Source organism: Thermoascus crustaceus, assembly GCF_041956765.1.
Source record: "Thermoascus crustaceus strain CBS 181.67 unplaced genomic scaffold VTN00scaffold_2, whole genome shotgun sequence".
Lineage (NCBI taxonomy): Eukaryota > Fungi > Ascomycota > Eurotiomycetes > Eurotiales > Thermoascaceae > Thermoascus > Thermoascus crustaceus.
The window spans coordinates 1,189,894-1,212,560 of record NW_027192528.1 but is presented as its reverse complement, the minus strand read 5'-3'; the positions used below and the strand labels follow the sequence as shown (position 1 = coordinate 1,212,560).

The 22,667-nt window shown below is 50.0% G+C and overlaps 6 protein-coding genes across 6 annotated transcripts; 3 read left to right on the top strand and 3 right to left on the bottom strand.

Moving 5' to 3' along the window:
* Positions 1–3,890: 3,890 nt before the first annotated feature.
* Positions 3,891–4,779, top strand: VTN00DRAFT_3953 (uncharacterized protein; the record flags this gene model as incomplete). Its single annotated transcript, XM_069430327.1, has 4 exons — positions 3,891–3,906; positions 3,976–4,239; positions 4,345–4,586; positions 4,639–4,779. 4 exons carry the CDS (start codon positions 3,891–3,893, stop codon positions 4,777–4,779), a joined length of 663 nt encoding a protein of 220 aa, XP_069289474.1.
* Positions 4,780–5,096: 317 nt separating this feature from the next.
* VTN00DRAFT_3952 (uncharacterized protein) lies at positions 5,097–8,967 on the bottom strand (the record flags this gene model as incomplete). The annotated part of the gene is made up of 3 exons (XM_069430326.1): positions 5,097–5,428; positions 5,483–5,699; positions 5,779–8,967. 3 exons carry the CDS (start codon positions 8,965–8,967, stop codon positions 5,097–5,099), a joined length of 3,738 nt encoding a protein of 1,245 aa, XP_069289473.1.
* A 607-nt stretch (positions 8,968–9,574) lies between these two features.
* VTN00DRAFT_3951 (uncharacterized protein) lies at positions 9,575–10,105 on the bottom strand (the record flags this gene model as incomplete). The annotated part of the gene is made up of 1 exon (XM_069430325.1): positions 9,575–10,105. The coding sequence occupies one exon, from the start codon at positions 10,103–10,105 to the stop codon at positions 9,575–9,577; it is 531 nt and encodes a 176-aa protein (XP_069289472.1).
* A 3,332-nt stretch (positions 10,106–13,437) lies between these two features.
* On the top strand, positions 13,438–15,553 carry VTN00DRAFT_3950 (uncharacterized protein; the record flags this gene model as incomplete). Its single annotated transcript, XM_069430324.1, has 6 exons — positions 13,438–13,505; positions 14,308–14,496; positions 14,552–14,663; positions 14,725–14,867; positions 15,175–15,422; positions 15,474–15,553. 6 exons carry the CDS (start codon positions 13,438–13,440, stop codon positions 15,551–15,553), a joined length of 840 nt encoding a protein of 279 aa, XP_069289471.1.
* A 16-nt stretch (positions 15,554–15,569) lies between these two features.
* Positions 15,570–15,899, top strand: VTN00DRAFT_3949 (uncharacterized protein; the record flags this gene model as incomplete). Its single annotated transcript, XM_069430322.1, has 1 exon — positions 15,570–15,899. One exon carries the CDS (start codon positions 15,570–15,572, stop codon positions 15,897–15,899), a length of 330 nt encoding a protein of 109 aa, XP_069289470.1.
* A 4,421-nt stretch (positions 15,900–20,320) lies between these two features.
* VTN00DRAFT_3948 (uncharacterized protein) lies at positions 20,321–22,115 on the bottom strand (the record flags this gene model as incomplete). Its single annotated transcript, XM_069430321.1, has 4 exons — positions 20,321–20,541; positions 21,031–21,105; positions 21,636–21,848; positions 22,019–22,115. The coding sequence occupies 4 exons, from the start codon at positions 22,113–22,115 to the stop codon at positions 20,321–20,323; spliced, it is 606 nt and encodes a 201-aa protein (XP_069289469.1).
* Between the last annotated feature and the right edge of the window lie 552 nt (positions 22,116–22,667).

Below are 22,667 nucleotides of genomic sequence, written 5' to 3'. Positions count from 1 at the left end.
TGGGGAGAGTGGAATATTTTCCACCACATAACCCACGTAAGAAGGAACCAGTGGTTTGTTTGAGTTTCTTGTAGACTTGACCACAAAGGTCTTTGTGCTGGCCGCCGGCCAGTACCGGTTGTTCTGTTCCGTCCGGGTGGTTCAGTTGTCGAATCCGGCTGATGTCAAGCTCGCGATTCGTCCCTACACGTTGAGCAGCCTACTATAGCACCGCACCCTGGCTCTATACTAGTGATTGCTGCTGTGGACCAAATAGCTCTCTTCTTTAACGACAGCAATTCCTTCTGCGAAGTTTGTATGCTCGTTGCAGGGATACAATCCACTCCCTATAGCTTTATATTTTGATTGGGGAAATTGATAACTGCCTCATTTCTCATCAAGATATCTGTAGTGACAAGTAATCTACAGGCTAACTGGGAAGCAATATGGAATCTGCCAGTAATAGTTGTTTCATGTCCAGTTATTGTGCAAATAGGGATGCATAGAACAGTAAAATGTTGTGATCGAGCCATCTCTCCTATTTCTTGGACATTGACTGTTAGCTTACCTATTGGCCAGTCTTGAAAGTAGGTCTTGTAGTAAGCTTGACTGATACACAATATATCAGAACCATATCAATACAGAATGGAAATCTCAGCAGCTTCCTGCCTTTTTACATTAGGTACACTTGACAGCTTCAGCGCGAAGAGATTAATCCGTCCCCAATATGCATGTGCATTCGGGGAAAGGCAATCAGAGACATTATCTGTATCGACAATAACATTAAATCTCTTTATGAAAGCTCAACAAGGGCCTCTTCAGCCTCGCTCTGCTTTGACGGGAGTGCAAACGCCTGCTTGGAAATGGGGCCAGGCAGGGTGGTGGCAGCAGGCGGCATACTGTACTATACAGTACAACAGGGTTCTCAATTCATGATCAAGAAACAGAGAGTGTTGATCTCCTTTGCAGAGTATGCAGGTGGAGAAATTCAGCCAATTAGTACTCAGATGATGCTTCGCAGGCAAGGTAGGCGAGTAATTGTAGTGTAGTAGAACATCCTGGGTTATTCTAAGCCCCATTCCCTAAAGTACCAATAACTCGCGTAGTAAGAATAGCAACGACAAACGGATGATATTGCAGACGCGTAGACAGAAAAGTATAGTAATCAATTATACGAGCAGAGTGGACATGGAACAGACATCTACCCGGGTTAGTATAAGAAGTTAGGCAGAGATAGAAGCGAAAGATCAAACATTATTATCGCAGTATATCAATATATTTCTCTTTGCAGCATAATACCCCTTTGCTTTAATTCTACGACCTCCTCTTTGGGCCTCTCCTAAAGAACCTTCCGGAGATTCGGTAATTAAGTAATCAGAGAATCTGTATAATTCCAGAGCAGATGTGACAAAATCCCCTCCCCCGCATCCAAAGATTAAATAGGAAATGACAAGAAGATAGACGTTCTTGCACATCATCAATCACTCTTCTGAGTCTGTTCTTTTCAGCATCCTCGGAAAGTGTATGTGTACTAAAATCTCTGCCTGCCTGGGTTGATTCGTCTACCATTGTAGCGGGTACTGCTCATAAGTGTGATGACTGTCAAGTTATATTCGTGATGGTACTACCATCCTCCGGGGATGGTAAGACGATCCCCGACATGTAATTCACCAAGCAGGAATTCACAGCCTCGATACTACAGGAGGATTGTACACCCTCCCTGGCTGCTGAATTTCTTGAGTCGCAGTTCCTGTTCCCTTCATTTCCGCTAACATTAATTAATCAGTATCGTAGGTAGGTAAATAATGGATGTAGACCAAAGATAAAAAAAAGAATAATGCTGTGTTGGAAGGAAGGAGAAAGATCTTTCTGAGGAGTGAAATAAATCAATAGAGATAGAGCATATAAGTAGGTAGGTTAAGGGCCCTACCTTACCTGCCCGCAGCTCTGAAGATGCTGAAGCAAGAGTAATATATTTATTTTATTTGTTCCTGTTTGAGGATAGGCAAGTAGAGAGAATTCCAACGATACTTGGAAAACTCTTCATTGATAGTTACAGTACCTAACCATGATAGATGGGATAGTGAAAAAGCATCACTTATTAATTCACCATCACCCAGCAGCCAAGTATGTACAGTACTATATAGTACAAGCAGCTGGCAGTTAATGAAATGATGCAGGTAGTGGGAACATAATTATTCACTTTTATAATGTAGTGAGATGAAGAGAGCTAGTGATATATTGGGCGATGGGAGTAGATATAGATAATTATGATATAGATAGATAGATAGATAGATAGAATCTACCTAAGAAGTATTATAAAGCACATTTAACGTTGCAGGTTGAGGTCGAGACTAATAGTCAAGTACCCCGTACCTAGATTAACGACCGTAGGTTAGGCAGCTAGGTGATGAATTCCCAGGACCGTATCTACTGCACTTCACTTAATCGCTGCTGAGTACTTAGTAGTTGCTGTCTGTCTATCAAGAAGGAGAAGGACATAGATATCTCCCTAGCTAAATAGTCAGATATAGACATAGATACCTAAGCAAGCAAGCAAGCACCTCAGCCGTACATGTACATGTACTACATATCTACAGCCTCGAGCACTCCACTCCATACAAGTACAGATACAAATACCATACTGCATAAGCTCTGTACACTGTACAGTACATACATACAAGCGGGGTAATAGAAGCAACTAAGTCCTCCGTACCCCCTCCGTGCCTAGTGAAGCACCTACCGGCATTATTACCAATCTAAGTAGGAGGTAGCAAGTGGATCATTCGTTACTAGTCCATAGTGACTTAGGTAGATAGACGGGACCGGCCCGGTTCCGATATCCCGCCGCGCATATGATGGCCATCAACCAAGCCCCCCTGGAATTCTTTCTCGGTTTTTTCTCGAAGCCGTGCACTAACTAGGGGCACGGGCCATGCCACGCGATTGCCAACACCAAAGCTAATTAACGAACTTTTCGAAATTTTGATGAGCTCCTTCTAATTTAATGAAGCGGGCCCCGAACCCTGGCCCTGTTGCTATTCTTCGCTTCTAGAAAAGCCTAGGATGAACCATGAACTACCGCGTACCCATAAATAGGTAGTAGGTAGCTGAAGCTTGTTTTGCTTCTCTGGTGGGGGAGATCGATGTTAGGTACGTACTGCGTACCTGACGCACGTGAAAGTTGAACACTGCTGATTTCCAATCACCCGAGCCTTAGCCGGGGCCGAAGACAGTCGGGAAGCTCTTGCTTATGTGAGCCTCGAAGATCACATGCTTTTGAGGGGATGATACTCTGTACTCCGTACTGTGTGTAACGGTGCTGGAGTACAGACAGGCAGGCCGCAAGATCCACGGTCCAGAATATGCCAAGGAGATATAACTACACAGACAGGTCTACGACAGACAACCGGGGGAACGCAACGGAGTCATATAGCACAGGAGATACCAATCGTATGGATTCCCAAGCTAGCGTTAAGATATTTTTCCCGCCACAAGACGACTTTTTCCATGCCCTATAGATATACAAGGAAATTCTTTTCTTTATTCTCCAATAAAGGGGTAAAACAAATGAGGAAGGGTAAAAAAGGAAAAAGGGGAAATAGAAGAGGGAGGGTCACAAAGTCGAAAGAAATAGAAACAAGAGGTATCATTTCGTACCATGTCATATCATATCCGACCATACCAATCAGGATCACGGCCGGTGGGGCCGACGACGCCTGCAAACTACACGGACGCAAAACAAGATACACGAAGCGGTCTTGAAGGATGTGAGCATAGACGCCAAGCAGAAGGATGTTCAGTCCAGAGATATGAGACACGAAGGAAGATTTATAAAAGAAAAGAAACATGAACTAGACGGCTGTCGAAGTAGATAATCAAATATGGTATAAGAAAATATAAGGAGGAAGATGGGCGGAGATGGAAGTATGCACACATTGAGAGTATAACCGGGTACACTTCAAAGTCGTTATGCTCGCCATGCTCCCTTTGGAGGCTGCAAAAGCGGGTCAATATTTCATTTCGAGAGCATTGCAAAGGGCGGCGTGCAGTCCCAGACGAGACGAGCGAGCACTATCTGCCCTTCGAGGGGTATCATGCGTGGAGACCGCTGGTCCCGAAGTCGACCAAGCAAGAAACAATGTTACCGACACCAGAGACTCATCAGAGGCGCGGAACTTCAGAATCATGGCATGGACGTCATGACTGCAGATTCATTCAAACAAAGATACGGGAGGATAGTTTCCGAGGGAGTTGGATGTATGTGATAATTTCTTTTTGCACCGCGTTAGCCCCGAGTCAACCCTGTGTACGAAGAGGGCACGCGCTGGCGCACATGTTCGTTGAAAGTAGAGTTCTGATCAGCACAGCCGATACGGCGGCTAGAGGATGAGTCGCGTGCACCGATTTCGGCACCCCATCGGAAGATGAAAGCATCGTCAAGAGCCGCCACCCAGCCACACGATGATACATGCCGGTCTCAGCATCCATCACATGGAATGATGCGATTCATCGGGAGGGGATCGGGTAGATCAGGGTCCCCGGGAGAGGTGATCGGCGCGTTGAGAGCCAATGGCAGCCTGTCAGAGGCTGAGGATGCAGCTGGCGTACATCATAGGCAAGATATAGCAGGGCTAACTCGGTTTGCCGCCTGAAAAGGAGCCATCGGCTTCGCCCGTGGCGTGCGACTACAGATGGCGAAGGACACTGCGTGTTCGGGGACCCCCACGCTCGGATACGACGTTGTCAGGGATGGCGGGATCCACGTGCGACCGGCTGAAGGGCAAGGGGGGAGCATGACCACCCTACAGGAAGCCCGACTCGGAGAGTAGTCTACGCAAAAACCAATAGTTAGTCTCTGTGAAAGATCAATGGAAAAGATAGGCGTCACGGTTAGGGAGATGATGTGAGCTTGTCAGGACACGTCGGGCGGGGGAACCGCTGCAACGCTCTGTCGGTAACTGCTATCTTGGACTAGGCAGGGGTCTCCCCAGCGCAGCTATCACCAGCATGCATCTCCCAGGTAGTGGCATCAAGCCACACGGTACAACAAAGGCAGAGGGGAAAGAACCCGAAACAAAGAAAAGGATAGGGACGTGCAAGGGGGGAAAGGGGAATCATCGTAAGGACGCGACCACACTCGCGACGGCTAGGGAATGGGTCTCGCTACCGGGAGCATACCTCGCAATCTTTTCGTCTTCTCGTTCCCTAGGTTCCACCTCCAGACTCCGCTCGTACATGTCATGCACGTCGCCAGCGGCTTGCATATTACTCAAGATGTAGTCTTGCAGCTCCGGAACGGGCTGGAGGAGGTAGGGCACGTTTTGGTACTGCTGGATGTCTCGAATCACTTCGGCGGTCTTGGCGCGCTTGTTGAAATTGATCAGATCGGATGGCGTGTTGGACGGGATACCGTCTTCGATGAACGTAAGATCGGTCAAATAGACACCTGTAAGGCGTTAGCAACAATCGGCAGGACAGGATTATACTCATATGTTCGTACCAAAGAATGGGATGCAAGGGGGATTCGCAAGATGCAAAGTCTCACGATATTCACCAAAGTTCTTGGTGCTTGCCATAAGTTTGCGCATCTGCTCGAGGATGGCCGACGTTCGTCCGCTGACCTGAGCCCACGTCCGGCTAAGTCGGTGGATGGGTGCAGTTCCAAGGGCAGAGATGATGGACGTAAGCGTAGAGTAGTTGTTGAGAGCGCGGCATTTCTAGATTCAAAGTCAGTCACAAATCAGATATCAAGAGGGTTGGCGGAAGGGGGGGGGGGGGGGGGGGGGGGGCGAGTACATCTGCCACGTTCACAAAGTGCTTGATGACAACCACTCGTTTCTTTACATCACTCTGTGTGAGGATCATCTCCGCAACCCAGTTGGTCAGTTGGTTAGAATGGAGAATCAATGCTTTGACATTGGCAGCAGGCTCAGCTTCGCCAGGGGCAACCTTCTTCTGCCATGTCTTGTTCAAGCACTCCGTTGGCCGGATCTTAGCATAGAGACGTGACTCGATGATGGTGAGTTGTCTTGCGAATTCTGTGGCATCGATATCCAGGAACTTGAGCTTCTTCATGTTCTTCGGGATGATCGGCGTAGGAGCGGGAGTGGCTTGAGTGAGAACGAGCCGCTTGGCGGTGGTATCCTGGCCACGCAGACGCTGCTCAATGATCGCCAGCAACTGCGGGGAACCGGGCGTCTTGGTGGTTGCAATGGAGTCTTTGGTAAACGCATGGACTCGTTGAAGCAAGCTCATGTTTGCCTCATCATTGGGTTCCATCCAGAAATGTTCGAACCAACTCTTGAGGATGTTGACCACTCGGAACCGGATGGGCTTCTGCTTCCTGTCTACCCACATTTGCATCTCATCCTTGTTCAACCCGTATGGCGGCTGAATGCAGAATCTGTCCACCAGCATTTCAAAGAGCTCATTAGCGGTTGTAAACGACCGATACGTCAGGAGGAAGGTGTTGTTAAAGGAGGCGTCCAGTTTGTCATGGCGTGTCAACTGTTCCACCAAGCCCGCCAAGGTACCACACTTGAGCGTTAGGACATCACCCTTGGTATCATAGAACACTTCCCCTTCGTGATCGAACTTCAAGAACCAGGGCGTCTCTTCTGGCTCTCTCACCGGTTCCCTGATAGGCTCACGGGTAATATTCGTGGGCGGAGCCTGACCGAAGAAACGCTGCGCCTTGTTCATGTTGCGTCTGACCTTTTCGGTCTGGTCATCATCAAGATCAAGCGGATAGGACGAAGGAATTCCGACTGATTGAGAAGCCCTTCGGGACTGGGAGCGGCTGCCGCGGCCGAAGTCGTATAGATCATCCTCGTCCGCAAAGCGACTGTCTTCTCCAGCTGAAGAGATTTCGGGAACCTGTTCCAGGAGCAGTGACAGCGAGAAACCGACTTGAGTGGCGTAGTTTTCGATCTGTCTGATTACGCTCCGCACACCGTTCAAGCGATCTTCGAGAGAATCGCCGCGCAGTTCAGCCCATTCATCGCCTAGAGGGGCCGCGACTCCCTGGCAACCCAAGATCAGATCTGCGATTCCATCATAGACGCGCTGCTTCTGCAGACTGAAATCGGCCAGCTGGGGGTTTTGGAAACTCGTCCCAAGAGGTGATAGATTGATCGACTCAATGACGGAAACCCAGGGTCGGAAATGTTCAACCACCCTGATGCAGGCAGAGCAAACCGCGTCACCCAAGGCCCTGTGTCCTTCAGTAGTAATGATCTTCTCCTTCACCGTCAGGTGCTGCTCCAGCTTGCGCATGTTCATAACAAAAGATTTCCTCAAAGTATCCACCTTCTCTACCACAACTGTATCCAGGGGAACGGATGGTTCCGCGTACGGATCGCTCGGGTCCTGGTCGAGGAACGACGTTGGGCCCGAATCGCTCACTCTCAAGCCATTGTTCTGCCAGTGCCCACCAGCCGAGCTCCCGGTCACGAAGCCGGGTACAATACGTTTGATATTGTCTCCGCGTTGTTGTCTTGCGACTTCAACGTAGCCATACACACCTTGCATAACGCCCTCCGCTTCCTGGAGACACTTGGTGACTGAATCAGGTCCTGGCCAGTCAGCAGCAGCGATGTGGGATGAAAGAACCAGCTTCGAGAATTTGGACATCATATCGCGGAAGTGAGGATACAAAGCCTTGTTGGTGGAAATAATCGACGGGTTTCCTGAATGATTGTCTGTAGTGTCGGATCCAGCCGCCAACAGCATCCGGAGGTGGTCAGAGATGTCTTCAGCTCTCCTCACATATTCAGATCGATCACCGTTCAGCAGGGCTTGTCGATAAGCTTCGATAGCGCGATGCATGCTATCGACAAGGCTGTTCCAGGTGACTGGGGCCGCTATTCCGTCATCCAGGAAATGTTGAGGGACTGCAGACGAAACTGATAGTCTGGGAGGAGGATCGGAGATCGATTCGGCGTGACCGGAGTGGCCTGCAACGGACCCTTTCCGCGTGAATTGCGCCGGAGGCTGCAAGGTCTTCGTGTCTGGTTTGACAGGAGAAGGATTCAGGGAATCCATCGAAGTAGCAGGGGACACGCCGTCGGACACGAACGACGGGCGTCTTCGCGACATCGAATCATGCGACGCAAGCATTAGGGACTCCCCTTCCGCTTCAGATGCAGAGCCGTCGTAGTCGTCCTCGTCGCGTTCGAATCCGCGCGCCATCATCTCCGCGGGAGGGCGAGTCTGGTCGGGAACGTAGAAATTGTTTCTGTCGCGGGGGCCCGTCTCGTTCGCCGTCAACGGATTCTCCAACGGCAGCTCCATGGTGCTGTAGCCCGTGAGCGTATTGAAATAGAACAATCGTCCATCTGGCGTCGCCTGGGGGATCCAGAAGGCCGCCTCTTCCTGTTCGGTGTCCCTGTTACCCTCAATGGGTAGAATTGTCCCCGACTCCCGATGGTTTCCTTGCGAGTCGACATCGTCATCCTCTTCATCCTCGTGTTCATCTTCGTAGCTGTCCTCCACCCCGGATTCTGCGCTGGTCTCGCCGGCCTCATGGCCGTTGGACGTGTGATTCGCGACTTCCTCTGGGTCGGTGATGATGGCACAATAGTTGCTGGGGAACCAACCGCGGACGTTGTTGATGACCCCGTCCCACCATCCCGTCTCGAGCTGGTTGAGCACCTGGATCACATCGCCCTGGCGAAAACTCAGGCTCGTGTGGTCATCGGCATCGTAGTTGTACAGCGCCCGCACAAACAGCGGTGCGGGTTCGGGGCTGGGCGCGTAGCCGCCGGCACTGGTAAACTTCATAGGGGATTTGTGTCGTTTTTGAGACTGGACGTCGGTGTCTCTCCTCTGCGCAGAGACGCTGCCTTCACGTCCGCGAGTCCGGATCCCGGTTGTGGTGGAGGGCTCCTCGGTGTACTGGAAGGTGGCCGCAAAGGTGCCGCCCTTGGACCCCAGTTCAGATTTGGAATTTATGGACACCTGCTCAGTTGTTCGATTGGAGTACATGACTCGACCGAGCAATCGAGCCAGGAGGGTTTTCTTTGTTCTCCCGACTCAGAGGGCGCTGCTCATGACTCGAAGCAGGCGACGCGGATAGGTGCCCTGGGGGTTGGCGTCGGATGGTTAGGGGGCTCGCGGGAGCATCCACCGAGCGAGGGACGCACCTGATGCTGCCGGATGAGAAGCACTGCAATCGGAGAAGCGCAAGCACCTGGGAGGATGGATGGAGCAAGCGACGGTCTCTGGGTGCAGTTGAAGAAGCAGGATCAGGACATGACACGGAGATGAGGACAAGGAGGCAGGAGAGGTCGTGCAGGGACGGCGGATGAGGGCCGACGGCCGGTGGACGTACGGGACAGGACAGAGTGGAGGCGGAGGCCGGATAAGGCTATCTCAGGGTGACCCGTGGACGCGGAAGGGCCTCTTCGGGGAGCTCGGGGATGGGGTCGATACGATAGTTCTACCAGACAACAACAATAATACCGGTCCGTATTCTCCCAGAATAAATTAATAATGGAGACCAAGGACGTTCAGGAACAGTGCGCGGCCGGGCCGGAGTGTCTGGCGGTCAGATGCCACGAGCGCTGGGGGCAGAGGGTCGAGGCTCTACAGACTAGACGCCCTCGCCGCCCCTAGACGCTCCCCGGGCGCTCCACCCGCGGCACGACGGCCATGGAACCCAGACATGGTTCGTGGTGAAACCGTCCGGTATACGGAGTACAGGGAGTCTGTCAGAGTCTGTCAGGTATCTTCGAGAGCTCTGAAGCCGGTGGTAGCCAGAGACAGGTCCTCCAGACGCAGGTCCAGACGAACCCGCCAAGAGACTGTGGCCCGTCTTACGCAAGACGCCAAGCTCTCTTGCGCCCCCGTCCGTCCTGATTTGCACGGCCCGTCCAAGCGCTTGAGCACGCTGCCAGACTGTGCGCAACTCCGGCTGCGCCGTCCTGACGCCTCTCCCACCGCATCCCACGGTTAAGCCTTGGATCAGACAGCTGCCCACAGACTGAGATGCAGCACCGGCAAGGGGCTTGTCTTCTCTGCGAGTACCTAGTGCGGGGATCGCGGAACGAAGCGGCGGCCTGCCCTGTGCGCCACGGAGTTCTTCATGCGACGGCGCAAGCGAGCGGCTGCTGATAGCTGCCATGTCCGGTAGCCACTCTCATCAACTGCTAAGAATAATATCATCAATGAATCTCTGCGATCGCTGACCTGAGCTCGAGCCCAAATCTGCACCTGGGGCTGGCCGCTCACAGCGATGGATGTTCCCGTTCAGCCTGCCTGGGCGGCTGCCCTAAGCGATGGCGAGAGAGGACACAAGTAGATCGTACAGAAGCATCGCTAGGGCTACGGAGTCCTACCGATACTCTCATCGTACCTACGTGACTCGCGACACTGGACGGACTAACTCTGAACATCCATATTTACCGCTCCTTGCCGAACTCTCAGCGCTTGTCTCAGTGCTACCTGTCCCCGATCTCCTCCTGTTCGTCGCATCCCCCCAGACTCCTCACCGGCACGTCGCGCATGGTTCTCGACCTCCTTGCGGTCCGCACTCTGCATCTGGCAGGCGTTGCACCCGTAGAAAGACGGAGAACCCTGATCAATCGATCACTGCAGTTGAGTTGAGCCGGCCGTTGAGCGCTGCTGGCCCGCGTCTATTCTTCTGGAAAAATAGCCCGACTGAGCAATGATCTTCCATCGACCGTTGGAACTCTAAATCACGCCCGGCCGCTAGAATCACTGCTAGTCAGGGAGAGCGTTGGCCTGTGCTGTGGCCTCGGTTTCAAGTTTCAACGTCGACAGTCACCGTCCTGGGATTATTTTACCAAAATTGCGAGTCGTCCAGCCTGAACATATGGCTGAACCTTGATGTCTCTTGCGACACCATCTCCTTCCAATGGCTGTGCTTGGATTCCAGAAACCCCGCCGAGAATCGTTCCTCTGCGATCCGGAGCTGCGACCCGTCTGCTCTGTTTATCTGGGTTACCCCGTACTGTCCTCCGTACCAGGGTACGGGGCTACTGGCTACCCTCCTTTCCCGTTTCCCCTCGCTCCGAAAGTCTCCGGAACATTCATTCAGATGATGTTTGACGGTCACGGAACACCTCTGCCGGACGATCACATCTGCAGCGCCACGCCCCCCTCGATAGACTTGGGCTGTTCGCTTCTAACTATGGACGCGACTATGGATAATCTATCTCGATGCCAGAGGCTTGGTGCTTCCCAAAACCTCTCTGCCGGGACCGCCTTTTGTGTTGGTCGTGGCACGCGATGGGGCTGCCAAGACGGAGCTTCCAGTAGCTTATCCATCTGACAGCGACCACTTCCACTTCCGCGGTATCGACTATTGTCACGCAGATACGGCTGCGTACAGACAATAACACGATGGATGTTGACGACATGCCCAATGAGGCAACTTGTCCTGTGCCTCTCTTCCCCAGAACAGGCGCCAGCGTCGACTAGATACGTTATATCGACCGTTGGAATCTTGATAACCCGACCGCTGGAACCGTTGCACCAGCCTCGTTATGCTGGTAGTCCACCCCGTGACAATAACAACTAATAACAGCCATATCACTTGGAGCTAGAGCTGCTTTCTCGCCCCAAATCCCCAGAAATCGGGCGGCGGGAACCGGCCGCACATCACGATAATTACCGCAGCTACGCCGTACTGTGTAGCTCGGATGCAAACGAACAGACGTGCGGGTCCATGCGAGCCTTTGCTGCCTCGAGGCGGTCGACAGCCACTACCACCACGTCGAGTCTATGAATGGATGCTACTTACTCTTTCCCGATAATAGACCGCGATTTCCACGATAAGGATAAACGGAGTACTCCGTAAAGAAGAAGAAAAGGAGCTTCGCCACAATCCCACACAGCCACCGCATCGCGGCGTCTGCCGTCCGGATACACCGTATCTTGCCGATCAATCGATATTTGCTCGATCAACAAGGTAGCCTTTCCCTCACGTCTTCATCCATTCCACCGTCCATCTCCTTCTCTTTCTTCGAGTGCATGTCAACTCAACTCAACACAAGTACATTCTACTCTGTTATGCATTGCGATCGCAGTGCTCCGATCAATGAGATTGGTCTCAATCGATCAGACATCTACCTACCCATCAAACCGTGCGTATGCATCTCGATTACTTATTGTCTAGCACAGACATAGAAGTAGCTCTTAACATATATACTCCCACATATAATGCAGTATAGGACAAGTACCCAGCATCGAAAGAAAGAAGACAGACGCATAGACACCGTACCAAGAACAAAGCCAAATACAACGCATGCATTATGTAATAACAATGCATGAGTGTGTACTGTTTATGTATGACTTGCAGTAGAGAACCGCCTTCTTTTTGTTTTCTTGCATTAATGCATTCATTCTACAGCACATAATCCCTCGGATAGGAACGAATACCAGTGGTGCCTACATACAATAATGTACGGAGTACAGTACAGTAGTAGCATGCACATCATCATCATCATCATCATCATCATCATCATCGTCATCACATCACTTCCTTCGTAATCATCTCTTTATTCTACTGTAATACATTTTATCCATATCCATATCCACATCCATGTTCACAGTCCACGCGCTCTCAGCACAATAGCGGCGCTGCGGCAGCGCAGGGCAGATCCGCAACGATCGACAACCGAACCAACCTCGAACCTTGAACCTCAACTGCAACATGCAACGTTACGTCCACGACCACATACCCCTCCAATGCAATGGACCTCAGGTACCTCCTTCCGTTTGAGATTTAGAGTCGACGTTGCTAATTTAATTTACCTCGCATGTACGGAGTATATATCCCTCATGTTATGTTATTTTGATTTTCTGCAAATTCAAGTCAAGGTAAATTAATGTCAGCCGAATATTACCACTATAACCTAGTGGTATGCCAAGAGACCTATCAGCCTAGTCAGCACACGCCGATTCGGATCTGCAGAAGGTCATGATCCCTGCAATAAAGGAATCATACTGTCTATACCCGAGACTGCCTATTTTCCTTTATTATATCCTTTCATATTTCATGAAAGGTCTCGGGATCATTAAACAAAGAAATATTCGGAAGGTCTTAACCCCTAAGTCCATGACAATAAATAGTCAGTTAGTTAGGCTGTAGATTGCTCATGGTATTCTGTGTTTACGTTTTTGACGTAATTGCTGGCATTTTGTAAAGGTAATTTCTGTTGCATCGCAGCGTGTTGGAAACTGCACTGTGTGCTCATCAATTAGGGAAGGTGGGAGACTTAGCAGATTTACCCCACATGAGATTTCTCCTTTGTGGTCTACTTGAGGCTACCTATCACATAGAGCATCAAGGAAGAACAAGACAACCTTTGTGATCCTCATGAATCATTACACTGCCTTCTCTTTCGGCAATAGAAGTGAGACGGAGAGAACAGCAAACCAGCTGTTTTCCACTAGCGATTTTCCTGGCATATACTCAATCATTGACAACAAATGACAGCACAGTCCATCAACACTTCTCTGTTGACAAGCGGTCCATTACCTCTGCACTTAGCTGCAAGGTCAGTACCTTTTCTGTGCCCATGCTTCCATCTATGATGACGTGGATGTGTGCTGTGGTGCTTTTACGGGCTCTATGTGAACCGTGGTGGCCTTACCTAGTCAAGTTGAGAAGTTGTTCTATCAGCCTCCCACAATTTCTGTGAGCAGTCCCTGTCGCGAAAAGGGCTAATATAAAAAACCATACTATCGCTCACCATTGATCCTCTTTTTGAGCACTTTTGCTACCAATCCCCAGAGTCTTTCCATAGCCAGCCCGCCGTCGTTCGATATACCTCGTCTGTTGTATCCCCATCCAAAAGAACCCTTTTTGCTTTCGAATTCAGTCATTGATTTACATCCCAAAGAAATGGGTTTTTCTCTTATGTCAACCGTTCTACGGTTTCAGGACGGTAAGATGACTGCTCGTTTGAGAAAGAATGGAGACTTGTTCTATCGGGCTGTCAGCCTTGACGAGTACATCGGACAAACAAAGGGACTGTTCGATGTTGGCTCGACTGGCTGATGCGCCAACCTCGGTTACTCTGCACTACATTCCAATTTAATCGGAGACAATACTGCAAGCTTGGATCTCAGCCTATACAAGGGGAACATAAATGGCGCCTTGGAATCTGGGGAACCGTGCGTATATCCCGCCTCCAGGGTCTTGCTTCTGTTGACCAACTAGTTTGCAAGGCATTAGTCTATCCTACTGTCAACCTCCTAGGAGCATTATGCTTCAGCACACTAAAATGCGGGCACTTTGCCTCGGACGCGATGGAAAAATGCACTATTCGGAGATTGACCTAAACAGCTACTATACAGAAATGGTAAATTTGTGTCCGGCGACCGACATTTCGCAGCAACTGGTCGCAACTTTAGCATTGAGCGTACCCCAGAGGCCGTCACCTTAAAGGGCGATCTTAGGGACTACGATGGTGAATATTGCTCGGCTTCTCTGAATCTCTCTGTCTGCATATTGAACAAAGACGGTGCGCTGGTGCTTGAGAAACAGTGAGTGTATTCCAATCAGTGCAGGTGTTTCGTTAGTCCCTTGACTAACATGTAGAGTGACCAGTGATGGGTTCTTTGGTCGGGACGGCCCCCTCGTCCAATTTCTCGAGCAAGTTACGATCGTAGGCTTTGTTGTTGCTGGAATTCAGGCAATTGCTGGTAATCCGGTTCGTTTATTACCCATCAAGATACCGCATGCGCCTGCCGTTTACCAACGCAGTTATACAGGATCATGCTAAGCGTGCACTCGCATATTGCGCGAATTCAACCATTTCCTGTATCGGTGTCGCCATTGGAGCGTTCTTCGGCGGTCCTGTGGGAGCTGCTATAGGTGCAGGGATCGCAACCGCAATAGCGACACTGACAGAAATGTCCTTTTCCAATTTGATAGATGATCCACGCCTGAAAGCCGAATTATCACACGCTTTTTATATGAAGCTCTACGCAACATGGGCGTCGGCTTGGTTGCAGGATACTTGAGTAGCTATCTTGAGCAGCATCCAAAGAACTCTTGGAAGGGCTTGTTCACAGAGTGATGGTTTTCCTGGGCTCAAAGTTGTGGGAACAGGTAGTAATAAGATCACAAGCACCATTTTGAAAAGATATGTGCAAGACTCCTCTTTTGTCACTACGCTCCTTTGAGATCCCAATATCACCTGACCTTTTTTCGCGTTTTAGGGTTCTCAACGCCCTGAAAACAGGAGTGCTTGCCACAGAATGTACCGAAGCGGAGAAGAAAGTACAGAAGATAATCCTGGAAAAACTTCGTCCGTCTGAGTGGGTCCGAATTGACAACAACAATAGCACTGTCGAAATTGTTACGAGCGGTCACAATTTATACCAGCGGCACAGAAACGGACAGATCTGGTGCTACAACGGCAGCACTTGGGATATGATTGACACCAACCCTCAGGCTGTTCAAATAGGTAATAATATGTGTCAGCTACATGACAATGGCATCCTTCACGATATGATAGTCCCCAAACCTCGGACAGTCCAGATAGTTGCAGTGGGCGGTAATCTGTTCTCGTGGCACGATAACGGTCTGGCGCTATAACGGCCAAAGCTGGGATATGATAGGTGACACCAGCCCGACGGCTGATATTGTTGCGGCCGGGGATAATCTCTACCGGCTACAAACAGACGGAGAGATCCGGCGATATGATGGGCATAGATGGGATGTACTATGGTGTGACAAGCAACAGAAAACGCTCAGTATCACGGCTTGCGGTTACCAGCTGTACCGACGGCAAGAGGGTAAGGTCTGGCGCTACGCTGGTACACCAATAAGTGGTTGGGAAGTGGTGGACGAAAGTGAAGCCACTGTCGATATTATCGCTGGCGACTGGGCTTTATATAAACGTCACAACGATGGATCGATTTGGCAGATGACATTAATATGATACTGAACTGACTGATTATTGACAAGCAGGTTGTGTCAACTGGATTGAAAGACCTTGAGAGATCCCCCCTCTTGGATCAAACCGCCTCACGTCAGGGAAACTGTCAGTCTTTCTGTTTGTTTGAGGATCCCACCTGCTTACTAGACCAGTCAGCGCCAGCCTTGGGGATGTCTCAGTCCTTTTGTTTTTGCAATCTTCTGCTGTTGTATCTAGGTAGACATCAAAGATAAGTAACTCTAGCAGCAACCTTAGGAGCTCCCTTTCTTTCTTGTCAGCCTCATTTTTACCCTCTTAAGAAGAAAGAACGACAATGACGACAGTGATGATGATGATGATAAAATGTATTATATTCTTTCCTTAAGTGACTAGCACCTGCATTAAGTGTCCTGCTCCTGAATCTTCAGTGTTAAGTTCGTTTCACGCGATGCTGTACTGCAACAGAAATAATAATGCTAAGGAAAGCACATTACCTACTTTGTAAATGAGATTAAGTGAGTAACAATCTACGGTCACCCTGTCAACCACCCATCTTTTCTTCTCTTTCTTGATAGGTAAGCAACGCCACGCTGAAATCTCGCGATCGACCGGCTGAGAGGTGGGCTGAGAAGGGCTATTATCGTCGTAGCACAGCAGCACCAGCAGCTTACATATTCCCAGCATCTCAGCCGCAGGAGACTAATTTCATAAATTCCCAGAAGACAGTCACGTTATTGAAACTATATGAGCAACCTTGACCTTGAAAAGTTCTTTAAATAATCGACAGTAGGACACAGCCTTTTTTTTTCTTTCTCTTGTTAGGGTTTACAGACTACAGACAAATTCTGTCAAGCACAGCCTCTTGGTTGCCACCTTGAGGATCCGATCTGATCTCAGCTCAGCTCTGCTTCGCTGCAAAGATTCCTCATCACGTCAGATAATGCCACTGCCTTTTTTATATATATTTCTAGTGATGTACTGTGCTAATAATAGACCATCACTAACCTCTCGGTGTGCTGGAGGTCGCCACGACGTCGTCAAATCAGTAAATTGGACCACCTACTAGGTATGGCTAGGAGTACCCGGCTTCACAGCTAGCTAGCGAGTATTCAAACGAAAATGTTATCGGGACCAGACTATCATGGCATCTTATGTTTTCGCAGGTTGACCTTTCTGCAATGTAGAATATATGCCTTGAGTTCAAGGGGGAGGATCTTACAACTGTTTATTCATGTCAGCCTCTCAACTGAGAAGCCTACCTTAGTAGAGGTCTTCACACACTTTGTTTGGTACAGATGTTCCATGGTTACATTTCTTTCTTCATCGATTAAATGCAATGAAAAATACACGTGATAAATTTGTATTTCTCTTTTTTTCTTCTTGTCCATTTTGTGGCAAGTAAAATCAGGTTTGAATTTGCAGCAGTAACTTACCAAGTACAATTTGTAGATTCTCAAATATTCTTCGCAATTGTCACGAAAAGAACGGCTTTGTCTTGTCTTTGGAAACCCGAAGCCCGAAGCCCGGGAGCGGTGAGCTGCAATTTGGTGAGCTCGAGGAATCCAACCAAGATGAAAGGGGCAAAGAAAAATTAGAATTAAAATTGATGAGGTATGCAGGTAGTATAGAGCCTGAGATAGAGAAATGCATAAGACGCGTTACTGTATTAGGTCTTGTTTTCGTAGGTTGAACGTCGTCTCGTCGCGAGATGTATATAATATATAATTCGCGAGTATGTTCATATGACAAACCAAGCACACAACGCTCGCGCAAAATATTATCGATTATTATTATGAATTTATTTATCATTTCGCATGTATATCGGTGGTTATCATTGCTATTATCATCAATCCTATTCCAAGGATACAATATCATGCCGTACCGTACCACCAATCCATCCATCGACTGCGATTTGCCCCGTCGCATTATAGCATTACATCATCATGTAACTGCGAAGCTGGCCAGCCGACTTTTGATTCGACTTAAGACAACATCTCAAGATTGTACTAACCAACCACCCATACATACAAAATATAGATGAATCTATGCATCTGGTTCCTGACTTGTACCTATTCATCGCACTCTAGATGTACAATACGGTATACACTCAGGAGGTATTCTATTTCGTTCTCCACAGAACAAGAAAAGCGACGTTTCTCGCGATTTCATCGCATGGATATCGATAAAATCAAATATTAAGAATAACAATAAAGTTTAGTTCGGTCTAGCAGCGGCGTTCGACGTTCGACGGGGGTTTAAATCATGCAAGGGTATAAATATAATATAAAATCCTGATATAATGCATTATCTCACTGGGCTTGATTGATTAATACTACGAAAGTATGATAATAATAAAATAATAAACATTTTTCATGCGACGCAGCGACCCTCCATATAGTTATACTCCGTGGTGCTTAGTCCGCATCCTGTACAGCAAATAAAAAAGACAAGACCAAGCCTCAGGTCATGGTCAGGTGGACCATACATACATAGATCGAATCAAAGATCAAAGACTGGAAGCAGCCTCTCGGAGCCCGCGGACAGGACAAGGCTGTCGGACAGGGAGATCGATCTCCGACGGCCCCGTCCGGGTAGATTGCCTGGGTAACCTAGAAGAATGCCAAAGAAAAGAAAGAAAGAAAAAGAAAATTAGACACACATCAAATAAGGATGCGCCCCATATTACATATCTAACGAGACCCTTTGACAGATAACTTTTTCCAGGCTGTGTCTGTACAAGTCACAAAGCGCAATCAACGAATCTGAGACAAACGGACCCCTCCATCAGGGCTTGAGCTTGATTGATTGATCGGATGAGATGAAGGAGGGGGAGCGAGGGGCGATCGCAAGGGGCAAGACAGGCAGATCCAGGTGCCCCTCGCGCCGAGCGCCGCTGCAGGTTCGACGCGACGCGAACCACTACGGGTGTCTGCGACTGAGCCAAATCAGAGACCGGCGGTTCCCAAAGTTGACTTATCCAGAAACTTAGAGATAACGACAGCGAAGAGGGGTATTGCTGTGACCACAGTGACCCCCTTTTCAAAAAAAAAAAAAAAAAAAATTCTTTTTTTTCTACTCTAGATCCTGTAATTATTATTTTAGCGAACTAGCCTAGCCCACTTGGCGGTTCAAAATCTCAAACGACGAACTTGGACGCTCGCGCCGCGGGCGCCGGCAGCGCCGCAGCCGGGACTGGAAGATCTCCGGGTGACGAGTCGTCTCCAGTGTAGCCCAGCCCCCCATTTTTCCCTTCCCGGAGAAATGGACGAATCGTCGATCCATAGATTTGGCTGGCTCGACGACGCCTTCGAGAATATTCCCGGCCCTCCCCCAGTGCCCACTGCCCACAAGGCAATGGAGTAGTCCACTATCATTATCAACAAGTCAACGACTGCCGTCGCTGCACGGAGTGTTATTGTTGGCAACCAGCTCCATCCGTAGGGAGTAGTAGAGCTTTTTTTTGGACACGGGATGGAAGGCTAATAGCCAAGCATACATGGCCAAGAGAAGGAGTCCAGACCATGTCCGGAAGTGCTTCTATCGCCCCGTTTTCTAGAAGAAAAAGAGAACGATAAGACACCTGTCGGAATATTATCTGGATAACGAAGAATACTGCCCCTCGATAGCAGGAGCACTGCTGCGGATTCCGTGCTCCCTACGGGGCCACTCAGGGTGTCGAGCTCAAATCCTTACCCGTCCACGCAAGGACGTTATTCACACCGCGCTCGATCTGACACGACACAATGTCTTAGATGATGGCTACATCTTTCATGCAAAGCACGTATACCCATAAGTCTCCATACCATGATGTGTCCCGAAAGCTCACATCTTGGTACCCTAAAAGCGCTCACGCAGCGGGAAGGAACCGTGGAACGAGTCTATGCGTTCCGTACACAAGCTCGGATATCCAGTGCATGTTTACGATCCGAAAGCGTGTCATCTGGGATAGTTGCTCCATCACCAGGGCGGTAACGATGGACATGTCCCGTCTGGGATGGACTAGGGGATATTTAGGGGCAGCGTCGGGGAAGCGGGAGCGCCGTTGCTCCTGACCTTTCCCTACCCACTGGATCCAGCGATTTCCAGCCCAGCTGCGATGATTGCCAGCACTTGTGACCCAGGTCCAAGGATATAGCTTTGGCACCAAAATAGTCGTGTCTTCGCTTGGGCTTCGACCGCCTTTCCCAGGACGGAATCGCCGGATGCTCATCAGTCATGCACACACAACACACGCGAGGACGTAAAAACACGAAAAATTATTTTGAAGCCGTGGCATTCGTATCAAAAAGTCATGACACGTGTAAAGATCGCGGGTACAGAGAGCCGGCATGCCACGTAGGTGGAGGAGATAGTCACTGATATGGCTCGTCTTTGATGCTATCCACAAGAGCGGTCAAGAAAGATAAGGGTTCAGTGCCTCACCGATAGTCGCGAATCGACGACTTCTAGACCTTTTGGGACGGGCGCTCTTCGCGAATCCGCGCATCTCGACAACTGGTCGGGAACGACGGGCCAGCCGAGACGGGTGCTCGGTTCTGCCGAAGCTCAATAGTGGTCGCGAACGGACCCGGGGAAGGTGTTCCTGAATCCTGCGACGGTACCTGGTGGGTCTGCTCGCTGCATAGTGGCCATGGCCCGACTGACCCTTGGCGATACTCCTTGTTAGCTAAATGGTCGCAAATTCAGGAGAGTCCCATGTTTTCTGGGCATTGGGAGCGGGTATCTGCAGCAAGGGAGCTGGGTCTGATAGCTTTTGAGCCTTAGACAACGACAACAAACACGGTCGAGCAGCTTCTTCTTTGGAATGAAGCTCCAAACTGAGTCCAACACGTTAATGTGGAGAATGGCACCCCCATCGCCCATACCGCCTCTGATCGTAGAGTACCGTCGGATCTGGCGGTGGGCAATGGCCACCCGATCCCAGAGATGCGTTTGCACATACTACTCCATACTCCGTAATCTAACTCCGTGACTGCTGTTCTGCGCGGACGTTGCTGGGTCGGACCGCTGCATCACACGGAAAGTGGAGTAAGACAGGGACTGAAATAGAGGGGCTGGAGGGGTGGAAGGTTGAGATGTTGAACTCGCGCTTCTTCACCTCTTCTTCTTGCGCGTCGCTCCCCTTGCCTAGAAGCGTAAGCTTGCCGGGCCTCACCGCTCTCGACGTCGCGGCAGATCAAAGCGGTGAGGACACGGGATGACCCATCGTGCGTTTGTTGGCCTTCTTTAGCTGCGTCCCATGGATGATCTGTCCTCGAACAGCCGAATATTGGGCAACTATGTGCTCCGTCAGTTCACGGGATGAAGACATCAGATGGAGTTCGACAGGCCGATTGCACGGTATGGCACTGTACATTCTGTAGAACCGCAGGGGCAACGACCAAAAGGCGGCGTATGTGATTATGCGATATGTTTGGGGGGTTAAGGATAAAGAAGCAAATACAAACCAAACACCAAGCGTTTCCCAAGTAACCGGGTTCCTGGCAGCTTTGAGAAGCCACAGGCATCGATAGTGGGGCAATTATTACCCCACTAGACATTCCGGATTTCGCGGAGGCGGAACGGCGATTTGTGCGTTTTTCTCCCGTTTCTACACCGCGTACTCGCGGTTTTACTTGCCCCTCCTCGACGGTTGGGTAGATAATTGTACATAAAGATGCGGTCTCAGCACGTGGAGCGTGGTTAGCAGTGGTCCTATGTGCTGTATGACACAGTAGTGAGGAAACAGAGGGCGGAAAAGGCGATACGTGTCAGTATCACTTGTCAAACAAACAACGCTAGCGTTGCCGCCCAGACCTGTTACCGCTTCTCGTAAGAGCGACACGGAATGAGGGCGCGTCTCCGGGTGAGGCTGTTTGCGCGCATCTTCGACCTGCACGTCGCCATCCCACTTGCGTGGCGCCTGGCCCATCACCTTCGCATCGGGGCTTTCTGTCCACACAGGGCAAATATCCAGAAGGCCAGCGGTGTGAACTTGATGCCCACAGAACCACTTCTCAGTCTATAGAAAAAACGTGCTTATTTTGGATCCATGCGTGCGCGCCTGAGCGGCTGATGAGCTGCAGCTCGCAGGAAGCTGAGACCGAGTGGGAATCCCGTACGGAGTATGAATCCGGGCTGCGGCTAAGACATCCTGAGATTACCTGTGGCACAGCACTTCGAAAAGCCACAATGCGCGATCGTTGATTTGTCTGGGCCCGCGCCGCAGCAATCGAGGGGCAACGACTGGGATGCCATCATGCCACAATGATCGCTGGTGCTAAGCCTGGGCGGTCTGGCGCGTTCCCACTGGCAGTCCGATCAAAATCCTAAGCTGGGATTAACTCTCGCGGCAGGAACCCGAAAAGTGATTTAGGGATAATCGGCAGTGTTCTGGGTCAAAACACGGGACATCACTATGATCACGAAGGCTGCGTTCTTGGCCGTCTGCAGATGGTTTTCTTTATGTAGATTCCATGCTATATACGTAGGAATATCTTGTGTCGTTCGGATCTCGGGTCCGCCAGGAGGGGCTCATGGAGGGGAGAGAGGAGCCCGAGAGATCAGGAGGGGCAACCCGATAGACAACCTGGCCGGGGCCTACGTGGTGGAACTGAGACCGTGACCGGGTGACCTTGCGGTAGAGACGTAGTCTGGAAAAGCAACGACGGTTATCCCGAGTTATATACACAGTTCAGTTGGAATAAATAAAGAATGATCCAAAAGGGCTGTTACAGGACCAAGGGGCGAAGCAAGACGGCCGAGACGAGGGAGTCGTCGTATGTGACTGGGTGAACAGGGGCCGGAATCGAC